The following is a 17,103-nucleotide window of genomic DNA, read 5'->3' on the forward strand; positions in this document are numbered from 1 at the left end:
ATCAAAAAAGTCTTTCTGAGGCTTGTAATGGGGGTTGAGTGCAAAGGTATGGTCATTTAGGCTCGGTGGTTTTTTCCTCAATGAGATGTGACTTTCTCAAAACATCCTCTTTCTTCCTTCATCAATCCTTAGTCAAGTGCCGATGAGTCCAGCGCCTAAAGGGCATAATTTGAATTCGTTGTACCAAAAGGGCATGTCCCGAAGGATAGATCAAAACAGTTTTGCCTGAAAGTGAGCGAACTATGAAATCAGTTAACGTCGATGTTATTTCTTCCATTTGCAAATTCAGTTGAAAAAGTTAAGTAGATTTCCGGTTACAATTGAAAAATGTTGATGTTATTTCCTCCATATTTAAGCTTGATGAAAAATCTGAAAACATATTTTTGTTTGATATAGTCTTCAATGCAAAGCATATCAGCTATATAATTAATCTTATTTGTGGAAAATTGATTATAAGTGGAAATGTTGTGTTTAATGAGGATGAAAGTTGAAACTTTAATACTGGGGATGTGTAAATATTCAATTTTTATCTATTGATGAAGAACTTGCAGCAGATCCTACTCCTGGAAACTAGGGATATTCAAAATCGAACCATAATCGATAAAGTCAACCGCAAAATAAACTTACTAATTTATTGTTATTGGGTTATCGAATAAGTAATTGATGAATAGATTAGAATTTTTTAATTAACAGCTTATTGATATGGAGGAGGATTATTTTAATTTCCTTATGAGATAAATTGTTAATCGTTAAGAGTTAACATACTTACATGTTTAACTTAAGTATATTAGTCTCATTTAATATATTGGACTAACAATATAATTATATGTTGTTAGTCCTAAGGTCGTAAAGCCAAAAAAGGAAAAGCTATTTACTTTTTTTTAATTAACTATTACATTACTATTAATCTATATTTCTGTAATATAGAAGACCTTTATAATTTAATTGCAAAGTGCGTTCATGGAGAAAAAAAGGTGGAGGTTAGCCGATACACTGTCTGATAACTATCCAATAAGTGTTAATCTTTTATCGGACCAATCGATATCTTATTGGTTGGCTAGCAGATTAGTAAAATTAAAAATTGATATTCAATAATTCAAATCGTTAAGCGAAATTATTCACATGATAAGCAGCCTTACTGAGAAGTTGCCGCGTGCAAATTTAAGAAAACTCATCGCATTTGTTTTGATAAAAGTAATGTACCGTGTGAAGTGCGGACATATTTACTAAGAGGATCGGTAGTGTATATATTAACATAATAATAAGTAAATATAGAAACCCTACTATATTTACGCTAATGTATAAATATAGTAAACTATATTCCTCTTCCATTCATTTACTTTTTTTATTTTTAGCAAAACCTCCTCATCCAATTAAGTGTCTAACTAACAAATTAGATTTACTATAAAATACCTCCAATCTCCCATATGTACTGCCAAAACACAAGAAAAAATGATGAAAACTTATCACAAGCCTTCATATTTCATGTTATTTACTACACTCATTATAACAATTACTTCAAGTACAAGTTTTGTGCATGGATTAAACGTGATTGATAAATGTTGGAGAACAAATCCAAATTGGAGGAGTCAAAGACAACAATTGGCTAAATGTTCTGTTGGTTATTCTGGGAAAATGACTAATAATATTGGAAACGACGTAGTAATATACAAAGTTACTGATAATAGTGACGATCCCTTAAATCCTAAACCTGGAACCCTAAGATATGCAATGACGCATATTAAGGGAAAGATTTGGGTAACTTTTGAACAAAATATGAAAATTAGACTCCAAAAACCTCTTTTAGTCAGCAGCTTTACTACCATTGATGGCCGGGGAGCTAGGGTTAACATTGCTGGTGGCGCTTGTCTAATGCTTCAAAGGGTACGTAACATTAATACGATTTTTGCACTATAAGGTCATCTAAAAGATAAAAATAGGTGATCGTAAGTAAGTAATATGAAATATATACATATTTGATATTGTCTGCTACAACACGTTAAGATACACTAATTAAAAAAAAAAGGAAAAAGGACAAATATACCCCGAACTATTGTAAATAGTATGCAAATACCGTCCGTCATACTTTTGGGACATTGCCCCTGCCATCTAAAAACTAGAGCATATAGACGTGTTATAATAATGGATCATAATCTTATGCATAGATCCGATGTTTATTAAATATTGGATCAATGGATAGGATGTGCCACATGTCCTTGTTTAGAGTGAAGGGCATGTATGCTTTAGTTTTTAGACAGCAGGGGCATCAATGTTCCAAAAGTATAACGGAGGATATATGCACACTATCACGATAGTTTAAGGGTACATTTGTCCTTTTATACATTTACTTATTGCAACGTCATTACTAGTGAAAAAAAATTCAGGATCCACCTCTGATCACCACTAATTGACATGAATTTTTTAGGTGACAAATGTGATCATTCATGGTCTAAGAATCCACCATTGCAAGGCACAAACTGCGTCAACAGTCATGGGACCTGATAAAAAAATCGTAAATGTAGGTGCAGTGGATGGGGATGCGATTAGAATGGTGACTTCTTCGAAGATTTGGATTGATCATAACACCCTCTATGAAAGTGAAGATGGTCTGATTGATGTGACTCGTGGTTCTACAAATATTACTATATCTAATAATTGGTTTAGGACACAAAATAAGGTTATGTTGTTAGGTCATGATGATGGATACCTTAGAGACAAAAACATGAAGGTTACAGTTGCATTCAACTATTTTGGTCCTAATTGCACCCAAAGAATGCCAAGGTATCTTACAAATTTATATAATTGATTTAGTCACAAAATTATTTCACTGCTCAAAACTGTAACCTATAAAATTAAATTTTGCAGGGTTCGTCATGGATATGCACATGTGGTTAACAATGTATACAAGGGATGGGGTAACTATGCAATAGGGGGAAGTATGAACCCAAGCATTAAGAGCCAAGCTAATTATTTCTATGCACCAAAAGATGGAAAGAAAGAGGTCAAGAATTTTAACATGAAAATTAACCATTCATTTATATCAATATTTACATATAGAGTTAAATAGAATGAATCGAACATATATACAGATTCATATAACTGACTCCAACTAGTTTAGAACCGAGTTGTATTAGTTGATTGATTGATGAAAAATATGATACGATGATGCAGGTCACATGGAAAAAAGAGAGTGGTGTAGTTGGTGAAGTGGCTGGGAATTTCCAGTCAGTTGAAGATGTATTTGCTAACGGAGCATGTTTCAATGGATCGGGTTCAGGTCGTGGGTCGGTGAAGCCAAACTATTCACCAGAGCAAGCTTTTCCGGTGGAAGATGGACACAAGGTCAAGGACTTGACAAGGAATGCAGGTGCTTTAAAATGTTCTTCTACCTGTTGAGCACTACACATACCTCAACTTGGATGGTGAATTAAAGATAAATATTGATCAATACATTTATAGTTTTTTTTTTTACTGGAAAATGGACTCCATATATATAATACCTAGTCTAAGAATCTAACGAGTAAAATTTTACTGAGTATGTTGTTGAATTATATTGTTGTAAGAATGAACAAGGATCAACTTTATTTACCTTGATGTACTTGTGCCAAACAGTGATATAGTTTGTAGTTATTTCCTAGTACTAAAACTTACCATAATACATGAAAATTACCACAGGCCTAAGTGTGCTTGGTAAGGAGGAAAACATTTTCTGAAATCTATTTTTCTTAAATACTCATGTTTAATGAACAAGTTATCTAAAATGAGGGAAATAGTTCTCAATGAAAGTAAGGAAAACAAGTTCTACAAGTGACCGTTCTATGTTTTTGTTATATCCTCTCTCATCCACTAATCATTCTATATTTATTGTATCCTTTCCCACCCACCGACACCCTTAAAACTCCAACCCCTTGACCGTCCTACCACACCCCCATAGTATTTTGTTAGATTACAAATGTATTTCTTGAACGACAATAAACTTGTTTTCCATGAAAATGTTCTTCATACCAAACACACTTCTACTCTTCGATTTCCTTTTTAAGGAGATCTCTACATCATAAATCATAGTGGAAACATCCAAGTTTCACAAATCTGACACATTTATATTCTTGGGAAGAAAAAGATCACTACAAGCAAAGAACAGTACGCTAGGATTATAAATTGAGAGAAGTAGCAACTCATTCACCAGAAAGAAAACTTCCGAAAACTCACTAAAGAAAAGATTTTTCTATAAAACACAAGTTTATCAACTTGTAAAAAACAAATTATCCATATAAATTCAAATTAACATACATATAAATAGACGGAGAACAAGCACGATTTGTTTTGCATTTAGTTGAAAATCACTTTTGCTGCAATATCAGGAAAGCACCAATTACCAACAAATGGATAATCAAGAACAAACGCACTTTTATCCAAGAATGCAGTCGGATGTAATAGTCTATATTGCCTGAATTCACCATTCAGTAAGCCTGAAAAGCTCGCCCAACTCAGCGCAAAATGTAATAAAGTACAGTCGATGTAAAAGTACCGAATAATCATGTATAATGTGACCAGCTCGAATACATCAGTGTCCAATATGTGAAACCAACCCAATCAAAGACTTCAAATCACATAGGAACAACACGGGCCTTGTACATGCAAATATAAGCCATATGCCAATCACCTGAAACCAAATAAGGCTTTTTTATCAACAAACTCACAAAATGATCAATACATTCGGGCTGCACAAGCAACTAAATATACCGTGAGTAAATCACATAAATGTACCATATTAAAAAAATATTTACCATTTATGTCAACATAATTTTTCTAACTAAATATAACAATTTTTAAGAATTAAAAATTGTACTGTTAATCTTTATTCGCTCTTTCTCTGCGCTTTTTCTCTTCCTCTTTTTTTTCTGTGTCAATCTCTCTTCTTCCTCTCTTTTTTTATTTTTTTTAAAATTTTCATTTAAATAATTATTTTAAATTACTTTTTCCTATATTTCACTATTTTTATTCAAAAATACGACATGAAAAGGAATAGAAAAAACAGAAAATTGTACAATATGATGTTCTCAAATAGGAATTTCAAAATTTTAAAATTATAGAAACAAGAGTTAATCATCGATTGTCATTATAAAGATTCAATTTTATGATTTGTGATTAATTTGGATAGGTTGTTCCTACAAATAAGTGAAATGTCGTTTGGAGTTTATATCCCAATTTTAAGAGGATTTAGTTAAGTTTATAATTGATTTTGGTTAAGTTTATAATTTATTCATAAACAATACAAGTTTAGTTCAATCTATAGATTATTATCTTGTCTTTCGTTAGTTACGTTTTTCATTTATTATTATTTTTCTCTTCTAATTCAACTTTAATATTGTGTAATACACTTTTAATGCAAATTTAATTCATTTTGTAGTTTATTATTTGTTATTGTTAGATTACTTGTTTAATTCATTATTGATATAAGTTTAATTCACTCTACAGATCATTGTTTTGTGTTTCATTGATTACAATTTTCATCTATGCTTAATTCAACTTTAATTTAATATTTGTGTATGGACTTTTAATACAAGTTAATTCATTTTGCATTTTATTGGTTGATTTGTTATGATTGAATTACGTCTTTAATTCATTATTGATACAAGTTTTATTCAATTTACAAATCACATAATGCTCTTTCGTTTGCTACATTTTGCATTCATGTTTAATTTGCTTCTCATTCAGCTTTGATATGTGTGACATTTTTTTTATTCAAGTTTAATTCATTTGACAATTTATTATGTTTCTTCATTTGTTACAATTAGATTACTTGTTAAATTAATTGATTATCTTAGTGATAAAAGCAAAGATAATCTATAAGATACATATGATATAAGTTTTACTCATGGATAATATGAGTTTATAGATTGTTGTCTTGTCTTTTGTTACTTACGTTTTTCATTCATTTTAAATTCTCTTCTAATTTAACTTTAATATTGTGTAATACAATTTTAAAGCAATTTAATTGATTTTGTAATTTTTTGATTTACTTATTACTATTTGATTACTTGTTTAATTCATTATTAATATAAGTTTAATTTACTCTAGACCATTGTGTGTAATACATTTTTAATTCAACTTTAATATGTATGTGATACATTTTAAATTCAAGTTTAATTCATTTTTCAATTTATTATGTGTCTTCATTTGTTACGATTAAATTATTTGTTTAATTAATTAATTATTGATACAAATTTTATTCATTCTACGAATTATTGACTACTCTACGAAAGAAAGTAAAGAGAGAAACTAAAGGAAAAAAAGTAACGAGGGAGTGCACAGCAAAAAGAAAGCAAAACAGAAAAAAAACCAATAAAAAGAAAGTAAGGGAGAAGAGCAACAAAAAGAAAAAAGTTGACAGAGAAAAAAAAACAATAAAAAGAAAGTAAGAGAGAGAGAGCAACAAAAAGAAAAAAGTTGGCAGAGAAAAAAGAGAAAGAGCGAACGAGAAAAAAATCTTATAATAATATATAATATTATTTTATATTGATATAAATGGTAATAATCAGAGCATAGCTAAAATAAGTAATTTTTTTAAAAAATGATTCACTCAAGTAATTAAGTCATATACCGTCTGGTTTGCATCTTCAAGAAGAGATAGGCTTGCCAAGCATAATATAATACACAAATGATTGACTTACCACCCCCTGAAAGTTTAGTGATGTCCTCTTCTCGCTGCGGGATTGGATTGTCATCATCGAATTGAACCCACTTTCCTGTTTTCAATGAGATTTTCAATATATTGTATCAGATGGTAGTCCAAAAGCAACAGTTACTAAAACAAAATATCTTCCCAGTTAAACTGACCGTTCTCTTGCTTGACCCAGGCAACATAATGCCCTGAGTCGGCACTTCTTCCCTTGTGAGTCAGCACCGCCACCAAATCATATATTCCAGTCAACTGGTGTTCCTTCTCAGGCAGAACACCTGAAATGGAGTTCATTAATTGGAGCCTCATTTGAAAAAAAAAATTAAGAAAATAACTGCAACTCCTCATTCATAACTGAAATCCCAAATTGAGCTATTAGACTAGCTTTCCTTCTATATTAGAAACAAACTGTTGATAAAAAAGTGACCATTCACAACTACTGCAGCCAAATCTGGAACTAGTGAGTCACTCGCATAAGTCCTCGATATTTCTGATGCTCCATTTGGGCCTATTTCATTTCAACCCTCAAAAATTTGTCTTTTAAGAAAGTTACAGGGTTATCTAGTGCTAGAACTTCTTAAAAATTTTCTACATACAAACAAATGCATAAACAAACTAAAAGACTCCAAGAAAACACCAATATAGTATAAGTATACCAACAAAGCTAAACCTAAAAGACTTCCATTGTTCTATAAATTCAAAGGTGTCGCCTTCCAAAGGAACTTGTGAAAACGTCCTGAGGCATCAAGGGACATATAGTAATGTAAAAAGGGATAAATCTGATCCAGTTAATAATCTTTATTGGAACCCAAAACTATTAATGGGAAGTTGCTTGGTCGGATCAAAAATATTAATATTGACCTTGCAAAAAGAAGTTTGAATACCCAAGGCTGACCATCATTGTCATAAGAACCCCAAAGAACTAATGGAAACTCTAATATTACTGCAAAATTATACCCCACAATTAACGAATAGAGTTTTCTTCAAAGCAAAAAAAGGCTAAATGAGTTGGAAGAGATCATAACAATGATTTTTCCCCCAAATACTACAATTGTAACGCCAGCCTTGTTTACAAATTACAACCATACGTTTATTATGTCATCAATTATTAGGGAAAGGAAGTGTTTCTTCTACCTTCTTGGGATGTAGATTTAGATGCTTCTCCACTTCCACTAGATGATTCCTGTATAAACAATAAAGAAAAACGAAGCAAGTCAAAGGCTACTTTCAGACATTCTAAAAGTATCCCATTTCAACCACCTTGTAAAATCCACCATAAGTGGGCCCCAAAGGTCCGCCTTTATCCCCTTGAGTTACTCCTACAGTAGAAGGATCAATTTCATACCTCAGCATCGGTCATTTTAGTGTCGTTGTCAGTTGTAACTGGAGTTTTTGCACTTGTTTTTAAACCAGCCTTCTTACCTTCTGCATCCCTCAAAACCTAGCAGGAAATTTAGACTGTGTTACAACACTGCAAGAGAAAGAAAGAGGGCCAAGAGGATCTATCCTTATTTCTTAAAGACAAATATCAAAAACGGGCAAAAGAAATACCTGGCGGGGGCCTTCCAGTTTCTTGCGAAGGTTATCCGAACAAAGATCATATACATCCAACGACAATGGGTAATCCACTTTCTGATGGCATAAACATATTTTAAGATTACCATTTCTTATATCTTAGAGCAATGAGCGACCCAATACATATAGAAACTATAACATAAGATTTTGAAATATAAGCTAACTTATATTACTACAGAAAGCAAGAACTGTCGAGTTTTAATAAGAGACATGACTATTGTTTGAAGTGTACATTAATTTTAGTTTCCTAGATTATCATTCTTTTTCGAAGTGCTTCCTACATCATCATTTGAGTTCCAAAATCCTGATATATCTAAAATCAATCATGTATGATTTACGATTTACAACTCCTCGTTGTCACATAATTACAAGCCATGGGTGGAAATGGAAGCGATCATTCTATACTTGTGCACAAAGATGTATGAATGGTCAAGGTTTATGAATGGGTGGAACTAATACGAACCTTAATTATACATCCTTTATTACCTTTCTCCCAAAAAAAAAGTTAGTCAGAACCCAACCTAGCCAATATTGGCTAAAAATGGTTGTAATCTCATACTTATCGAATGTGTATGTCTTTTCCTTTATTTTTTTATAGACATGTCCCATATTCAATGAACTCTTAACCACAAGCACTATCATTTTCCTGAAAGCATATTACTTGAAGAAGTTTCTTAGCTGTTTATTATTTCTAGTTGCTGAAATGTAGTCATTGAAGCATAAAAACTCCCCTGTGTAATTATTTCCAAGTTACACCTGCTCCAACATCATAACATGAACTTAAGAGAGGTTTCAATCAATTTTCTATTGGAAGGTCACTATCATGCCTACACCACCACAAACAAGTCTAAAGTTAAAATATACAGTTCGGAATTGACAATCCAGATAGGAGACAAGACTTGAAAGAACTTAAATGTGACAGAGTGGGTCACCCTCACATAAAAAGTAAAACATGGAACTTCTTTCCCCAGTTTATACATGGTAAAATGATCTTATCCCCCTCTTCCACCTACTTGTTGATTATTTTCAAGGAGGAGACAACATTCTGAATAATGGGAAACGGAAGAGGAGCAAGTCAACATACCCGTAGAATCTTTGCCTTCTGATTTGATTCCCTTTTCCAGAAAAAACGGACGAACTGAATGGTCAAGTATCTATTCATCAAAAGAAAATAGTAAAAATATGATACAACTGCGGTATATACACTCAATAATCAGAGCTGAACAGTATAGAAAATATCCAGAAAAGTGTGAGCACAAAAAGGCCCCCAAGAAAGTAGAATGTGAAAGAAAATGATGCTAGAAATGAGAATTACTTCAACACATCAAAAGACACTTTTGTTATGGGAGGAACATGGATTCAGATAACGGATCATACACAAGTCTCTCATGCAATGGAATTTAATCAAAGCCAGTTCATACCTTGGCAAGCCATTGATTCGGGAGTCTTTCACATAAACTGCACTGCGTCCAAGTGAAGGAGATGCCTTCTCCAGTTCCGATTTCAGACCCTGTTCAGTAAAGCAATGAGCATATGAGTGCAATAAAATCATTTCAGACAGATAAATACCAGATCTCCACTATAAACATCATCGAAGATTGGAAGCACCAACTTAAACAAGATCTCCAAAACATCTTTTCCCACCCTAGAACATTCTGAGGTGGCATGGTACTGAATTTTGCTCTGCCCAAATGGCTCAGCCCATATCTGACGTCAAACAATTGCATGAACCTCAACAAGTAGGCCCCACAATGGATAAGAGGCCATGAAAAATCTAAAGGCAAAGACCCCACTCCACCCCTGCAGTATATGTGGGCCCCGTGAGGCATCCTATGAGACTTTCTCCATCCAACCAACCATTTTAGGACTAAGCATTAGTTATCCTTAATGCAGCTACCAAATAAATTTCTATGAATTAGATACGGCATCTTTCACTTAGGGACTGTGTTCTCCTTCAAGTTGAATGAATACCACATTGGCAAAAGGAAGAAGCTGAAACAGAACTTAGCAGTAATACAAAACACTAGGGAACAAACAAGACTGGAGTTAGAAATTAGAGCATACAAAGAAGGAAAGAACCAAACTTACACGTTTCAAACCCTCGTGCAAATGGTTAACTTCCTGCGAAATGTGGCATTTAAGGGAATAGACAGTTTCTGTTTCTGTGCTTTCTTCACCACTTTCAGCACAATGGATCCTGGTCAATATCAGTGTCATAAGAATAAGAGACAGACGCAAGCCATTTTCTTCTGTATCTAGCACAATTAATATCACATATGGAGCACACACCAAAGTCCCATCAAAATAGTAGAGTAAAGACACACAAGTTAGATATGAAACCTAAACAGCTTCCGCACTAACTGGAAAAATAACGGGATATCAGTTAGATGATTTAGAACATGTGATAACTCTGGGATGGCCATTGGATCTTTCCCAACTTTACTGCACTCAGTTAGGGCCTGCCAAGGCATATTAGCCCATAGACCTAGGCTACAGCAGAAAAGTATAGCTTACTGAAATACACCAAGAATGATATAGACCAGCCAGACCTTCAATTATTCACAACTTTTTTTTTGAAAAAGTAACATTTGTATATATTAAACTAAAACAGTACAGAGGTTATACTGAGAAGCATATTTACAAGCATAGAAAAAACAAGAAAACCTGATCCAAAATTCTGACAAGAGACTAGAATATCGATATGATAGAATTAGTGTCTTGTACATATGAGTGCACCAGAAGCAAAAGAATATCACACAATTCAGTTTGATCTATGTGTTTTCATTGCTTCTGTCTTCAAAACACCTAGATCTTTCCATATTCTCCAACAGACGCAATGTGCATCAGGGACAATCCTCCATCTGTCTTTGTCCAAAGATCCTATTCCAGCCTCCTCCCAGCTATAGAGCAAATGAGTAATCTTGCATGGCATTACCCAAGCAACTCCTCTAAGATAAACAAATATCTGCCACAGCTGGACTGTTATCTTACAATGGGAAAAAAATCGACTGTCAGCCTCTTCACACATAAATAGCATCTAGAGCAGAGAGAGATCTTCCTCCTCTTGGGATTTTCTCGAGTCAAAACAGCTTCCTTTGCCAGTGGCCAAGTGCAATATACAACTTTGTAAGGTATTTCACTTTCTATATATGCTTCCATGGTCAATGATGCATCTGTTGATTAACTTGGTTCAAGAACTTGTGGGCAAAGTCCACCTAATACATGCCCCTGCTATCTTCTTTCCACCATAATTTATCTACTCCTTCCTGTGTGCCTTTGAACTCTTCCAGCTTGCCAAAGAACTTAGTAAGTGTATTTCCCAGTCATTTAGATTCCTCCTAATCGGAAGTTCCACCTTGAGGGATCCATAACTCATCAATATGCTTCTGTTGATGAACTGTTAGCCCATGAATGTTGGGGAAACCAACCATATGTCCTCCCAAAAGGAAGTGTTGCACCCATTGTACAATATTATGATTGTGTGATTCCTCATAAAAGGCCAAAGTATCCTTATAGACTTCCACAGGCCAACTCCATAAGGAAAAGACACCTCCTTAGTAGTCCATTTGTTCTCCTCACCATACTGATCTTTGATGATGCTACCAAGTAGGATTGAGGCGTTTGTGAGTACCTCCACAACCATTTCAACCTAAGAGCCTCACCATTCATCTCTCATTGTCATGCAATTCATCTCTTGTTGTCAACTACATGACGCACAATATGCCCGAGTAAAAGTTGAGGATGTTTATTCTCATCTGGATTGCTCAAGAAGATAATCAGAACAAAAAACATCCTAGGACCACTAGCTGCATTCTTTCTAATCTCAATACACATACAGCAGTAAGCAGTAAGTTCACCCGTCTCTTCTTATATTTAGGTGCATAACTAATTCCATGCACAAAAAAGGTAAGAAAATAACTAGAAGCAACTTAAACATCAAAAACTAATGCCTGAACTCATTCCCATTAAATAGAAGGTAAACATCATTTGAATGCAGAAATACCTGTTATCAAAGTCAATACCGAAGAGAGTCTTCACAATATCCTGACCTTCACTGCAAGTATCAAGATGAAGTGCAATCACAATCATGATATAAAGAACAATGTACACATAGGATGGTTTTCCTTCATGCTTTTTTAAAAAAAAAAAGGAAGGGCCATATGTCCCAACCTGAAGGAAGGAAAACAAACTAGCAAAACAAAACATGGAAATTATTAAAAATGGTATTTTTTTTTTCAACAAACTATTAAAATTGGAATTTCATCTGCAAGAAATATCCAGAGAGGAGATGTAGTACCTCGAATTCGGTGATTTAAGAGACTGGGAAAGGGTGTAAAGTAGTTGGGTCCAACATTCTTCGGCATCCTGTGATTATTCAGGAAGTGTCAGTAGGACCACTATATAGCACTGCAATGGTGGTAAGCTTTGTTTTAAATAATAAGGAAGCATTATGCTAAGCTTAGGTAATTTGGAACCTGTTGCATGAAAGCTCCATTGCTCTGCTGGCCAAATTGAGGATATTTCTTCCGCAAAACCTGCGGACATAAACATAATCAAATGCTAGTAGAAGAGCAGCTAACATGGAGAAAACACTAAAACGGCGAATAGATGAACATTAGGCCCCTATAACTCTCATATAAATTAAAGTAACCCAGGGCAAGAATGAGTGACGCCAATTGGACAAAGCACTGATCAAGTAGATAACAGACCACCACCCCACACTTTAAGCAACTCTAGTCACATCCAACCAAGATATTTTACATTTGCACACAAAAGTCATGACAAAATAGATCAAGTTCAAGTGTTCAACCCCAAAGCAGGTAAAAGAACTAAGTCTGTTAACCGGGATTTATTGGCAAATAGTGCCTACTCTGCATGCACAACCTCCTGAAGTATAGAAGTTTGTCCAGAAGTCCAAACACATCTTGCAAGTTTACCAAGTCATAATCAAAGAAGAAATTAAGAAAATTGATAAAAGAAATTAATGTAAGTACCATCCAGAACTGCATTGGTGCCACTGGCTTCACATTTTTATCAAGGTCATTAAATAGATCTCTTGTTGCAACTGTCAAGAGATGAGATGAGTGATCCAAATCATTGCTTTTACCCAGTTGATTATACCTAGCAAGAAGAACAAATAAACTCAAAATCTCAGGCTCACGAGAAATCCAATTAATCATGTATAAAAAGCATGTGAGATATCAATCTCTATTGGAGTGTTTTTGAAAGTATGATACTCTGTACCAAGTAGGAGCCAATATGATCTTACTATCCTCTTGGAATGATAAATTATAGTCAAGAACTAATTAACACTAAGGGATTGCAGTAATATATACAGTGTACAGGAATGGCCCCAAAAGGTCCTTGGGGGAAATATATGAATTCTAAAACAGATTATTCTGCCTCATTTCTGTTAAATTTAATTTCCTGAGCTGAGTGAGCAGTCATCAAACATCTAAAATTTCTCGTTGTCCAAATTATGAACAATATACAAGCAGGGATGGTAGATTTTAATCATATTATCTCTTCATATTCGGTCAGTCAACTGCTTTGAAATTTTAAATTGATTCAAATCACATTAAACTGGGATTGATTTTATTCAAAGGAGCATGTACCACAAAGCCAGTCCACATTTAAATAGGGGAGGCTGGATAGGCGTTATTTCTTGAGCTACGGTTAGATAGGGGCATTATTTCTCCAATTTTTTCTCAACCAACTAGTGGTGTTTCCTCATTTTCTTTTGTAAATACTTACTCTTTAGGTGTGATGCCATACAACGTGAACTACATCAAAAAAATTGGATTTATTGCTTTGACTGACATAATTCATGAACAGTAAAATATTGAGTATTTATAACTATTTGCAAAATTAGGAATCAGGGATGAGATACAAATAGATCAAATTACCTAAACAAAGAAAGTGCAAATGAATCAAACTAGACGTAAGTTGTTTCCCAATCCAAAACTAAAGAAGACAATATTGAACCTCATCAAGTTTAGAGAACTCGAGCCTAAGCCAAAAGACTCCCCAATAAAGGGGGAATTGCACCCAAGGGTGTCCTCTAGTGGTTGATGAAGTGGATGCAGACCCTAAAGATCAAGGCTCAAATCCTAGTGAGACTAAAACACTCAATGATTTCTTATCATTTGCCCAAGCCTTGGTAGACGAAGCTACCCGTACATGTACTAGTCGGAGGTAGCAAGTACAGGTGCACACAATCTGGACTGGGCACCACCATTATCAAAAGGAAAAAAAAAAGGATGGGTGCAAGAAGGAAAGGCTTACTCAGTCAGAGAAGACTTCAGTTCCGGAACTGAATGCAAGCACTGCACTGTGGAGTTCATGTAGCATGTGTTTCCAAGATTAAATAATCCAGCTGAATGACCCTGGAGCAAACGAAATTATAGCAATACTCATCACTCAGCCAAGGATTAAAAGGATAAATTAAAGCCTTGGCATTATGAAAAACAGCAATTCTCATACAAAATGTGCAAATGAAGAAACACAAATATGATCAGCACTACAAATCCACCAAATTACTTGTGCTCGCGGAACAAGAACAGAGAATTACATATTTTAGCAAGGTTTAATTGCACGTAGAGAAGTTGGAAAAAGCAACTGCTTTTCAATGGAGGATCTACATGCAAAAAGGTAGGTGCTTAAACACCCATTATCTTTGCCCCACACATATAACTTAAACAGGAAACTAGTAAAATATTTACATATAGAGTTACTAAGCCCCTCTGAAAATGGCAATGAGTGCACAGCTTAAAGAAGTGGATGAAAGAAAATACTACTGCATTTGGGAAGTAAAATGAACAAAACAAGTTCTGTAAAGTTCTACTTACGAATCAAATAGCATGTATCTGCTGGTATAAATATGCCACAAGACAGACTATGCAAACAATAAACATAAAGATCTATGCAACCCTGAAACTGTCTTTTTGATGCAACAAGAGTTGTGTAAAGAAAACTTACTACATTAACCACTTGCTCTTCTTCAGGCATATCTTCAACAAAAATAGGACCCTTCTCAGGGGCCTTCACAATTTCATCAGCAGTTCCCATCATCATCAGCCTTTGCCCCTAGAAATACACATGCTTCTTAATAACTGACACATCATTGCATAGAAAATAGAAAGAGATGCAATGAGAAGTCATGTACCTCTTTTACTCCTACTCTAGACCAATCAGCGTCATCCTAAATAACCATGAAAATCATCCAAGAGTTACCAACAAAATAAACAAGCAAAGCATTACATGCAGAGAATTTCAGCATTCCTCAAAACACAAATGACTTCTGTGCTTCATCTGCAAAGTGAATAGGGTATAGCAAACCAAGGGCAGCACTAGAATTAAATACCTTCAGTAAACCACCTTTGACCATTATCTTTTGCCTTTCAGGTGGTACCCCTGTTAGATCATACAGCTGACATTTGAAAACATATGGAGGTTGGCTAGTGTCAATTTCCACAGCAGGATAGACTTCTTTTTGCCACTTTACACTTACTGCAACCAATCACCAGATTTACGAGGAGAAAATTAGAGCCTTTATAGTCCAAGTACACAATCAAAAAGAGAACAAGAAAAGGGGTTCTGAATGGGGGAAAACAGGTTCCTCCACAGAGTGAAGGTACAGTTAGTTTTTGAAATATGGATGTGTCTTAAATTAGTTATAGTTAGGAGTTTACAATCTGGTAGGCTAATGTGACAAATACTGCACATCAGAAGTACAGTTTCTATTTTTAGATATTGATCATTTGTCTATACACTATGCATGAGTAATGCTACTCTGTATGGTAGTGAAGTTTGAGTCCATTATACTTTTGTATTTCTCCAATAATCCTTCAAAAAAATCCCAAATCAACAGCATACCGTAGTGGTGCTGTCTGAACGAACCACCATGAATTAAACAAAAATGGACAAACATTAAACTATTACAATGATGATAACTAACTGAAACACCAGAGGGATTTCTCAAACATACATCAATTAACTTATCCAAAATATAAAAAATCTGCTCCTAGAAAAAAAAAGATGTGTGAACTTAACACCATCAGAGTGCTCCAATGTTTGGATAACTGTATTTTTTTTTCTTTTTGCATTGTGAGTAAAAATAGAGATACTTTTTTCAGAAAATATTTGGAAAACACTCTCAAGCCTTTACTTAGAATATAGTTCAAAAAAAAAATGAAAACTTTTTTGCCAAAGAAAAGAAAACTCAAAACACACGCCAACTTGAAAAAGTTCTAGCATGTTCTGAAATAGAAAAAAGAAGCCACCTTCACATTCTAACCCTAGAAGAAACCAATATGAAAATCAATCAGGGCATGTATAAGCTCCACCACTATCTCCACATGCTTTTATTACTCGAGATTATCAATCAATCAACTACACCTCAATCTCAAACTATGTGGAATCTCGCTACATAATACCTCCGCATAGTACACAATATTCAGGTCCATTTCATTACAAATACTAAATAATTTGAGTTTTAAAGACAAATTAGGATCCGTTAAACTAAAAATTATAATTTTTTTCACCAATACTTCTAACCAAAGCATGAATAACAAATCTCTGCGTTGGAAAATCGATATCTAAGCGTGAATTTTCCCATCAATGTGGCATAACAATTCAAATTCAAAGTAGAGTAAACTGATATGAAGAAGTTATGGAGAAAGTTCTGACCTGTCACCATGGTTGTCGGAGCTTCGCCGTTGGCAGGATCGGGACTCGACGGAGGTTTCTCGCTCTGTTTAGAATTTGCCCTGTGTGATGTTTGCTTGTAGAGAAGGGCAGGCAAACGCCACCGAAGAGTTTATTTTATACTCGTACTCGTATAGGGG

At 34.4% G+C, this 17,103-nt stretch overlaps 2 protein-coding genes across 2 annotated transcripts; one reads left to right on the plus strand and one right to left on the minus strand.

Moving 5' to 3' along the window:
- The first annotated feature begins 1,620 nt into the window (after window positions 1-1,620).
- Window positions 1,621-3,396, plus strand: LOC107006434 (pectate lyase 1). The gene is made up of 4 exons (XM_027913333.1): window positions 1,621-1,884; window positions 2,426-2,781; window positions 2,866-3,001; window positions 3,172-3,396. The coding sequence occupies exons 1-4, from the start codon at window positions 1,636-1,638 to the stop codon at window positions 3,394-3,396; spliced, it is 966 nt and encodes a 321-aa protein (XP_027769134.1). The 5' UTR covers window positions 1,621-1,635.
- Window positions 3,397-4,205: 809 nt separating this feature from the next.
- Window positions 4,206-17,103, minus strand: LOC107007362 (ubiquitin carboxyl-terminal hydrolase 6). The gene is made up of 18 exons (XM_015205957.2): window positions 16,946-17,103; window positions 15,621-15,766; window positions 15,423-15,458; window positions 15,236-15,343; window positions 14,543-14,643; window positions 13,252-13,378; window positions 12,733-12,792; window positions 12,555-12,622; window positions 12,261-12,311; window positions 10,346-10,454; window positions 9,679-9,767; window positions 9,342-9,411; window positions 8,234-8,314; window positions 8,028-8,123; window positions 7,817-7,865; window positions 6,841-6,960; window positions 6,675-6,749; window positions 4,206-4,663 (listed from the first exon to the last, which is right to left on the minus strand). The coding sequence occupies exons 1-18, from the start codon at window positions 16,953-16,955 to the stop codon at window positions 4,608-4,610; spliced, it is 1,452 nt and encodes a 483-aa protein (XP_015061443.1). The 5' UTR covers window positions 16,956-17,103; the 3' UTR covers window positions 4,206-4,607.

This window comes from Solanum pennellii, chromosome 12 (assembly GCF_001406875.1).
Source record: "Solanum pennellii chromosome 12, SPENNV200".
Lineage (NCBI taxonomy): Eukaryota > Viridiplantae > Streptophyta > Magnoliopsida > Solanales > Solanaceae > Solanum > Solanum pennellii.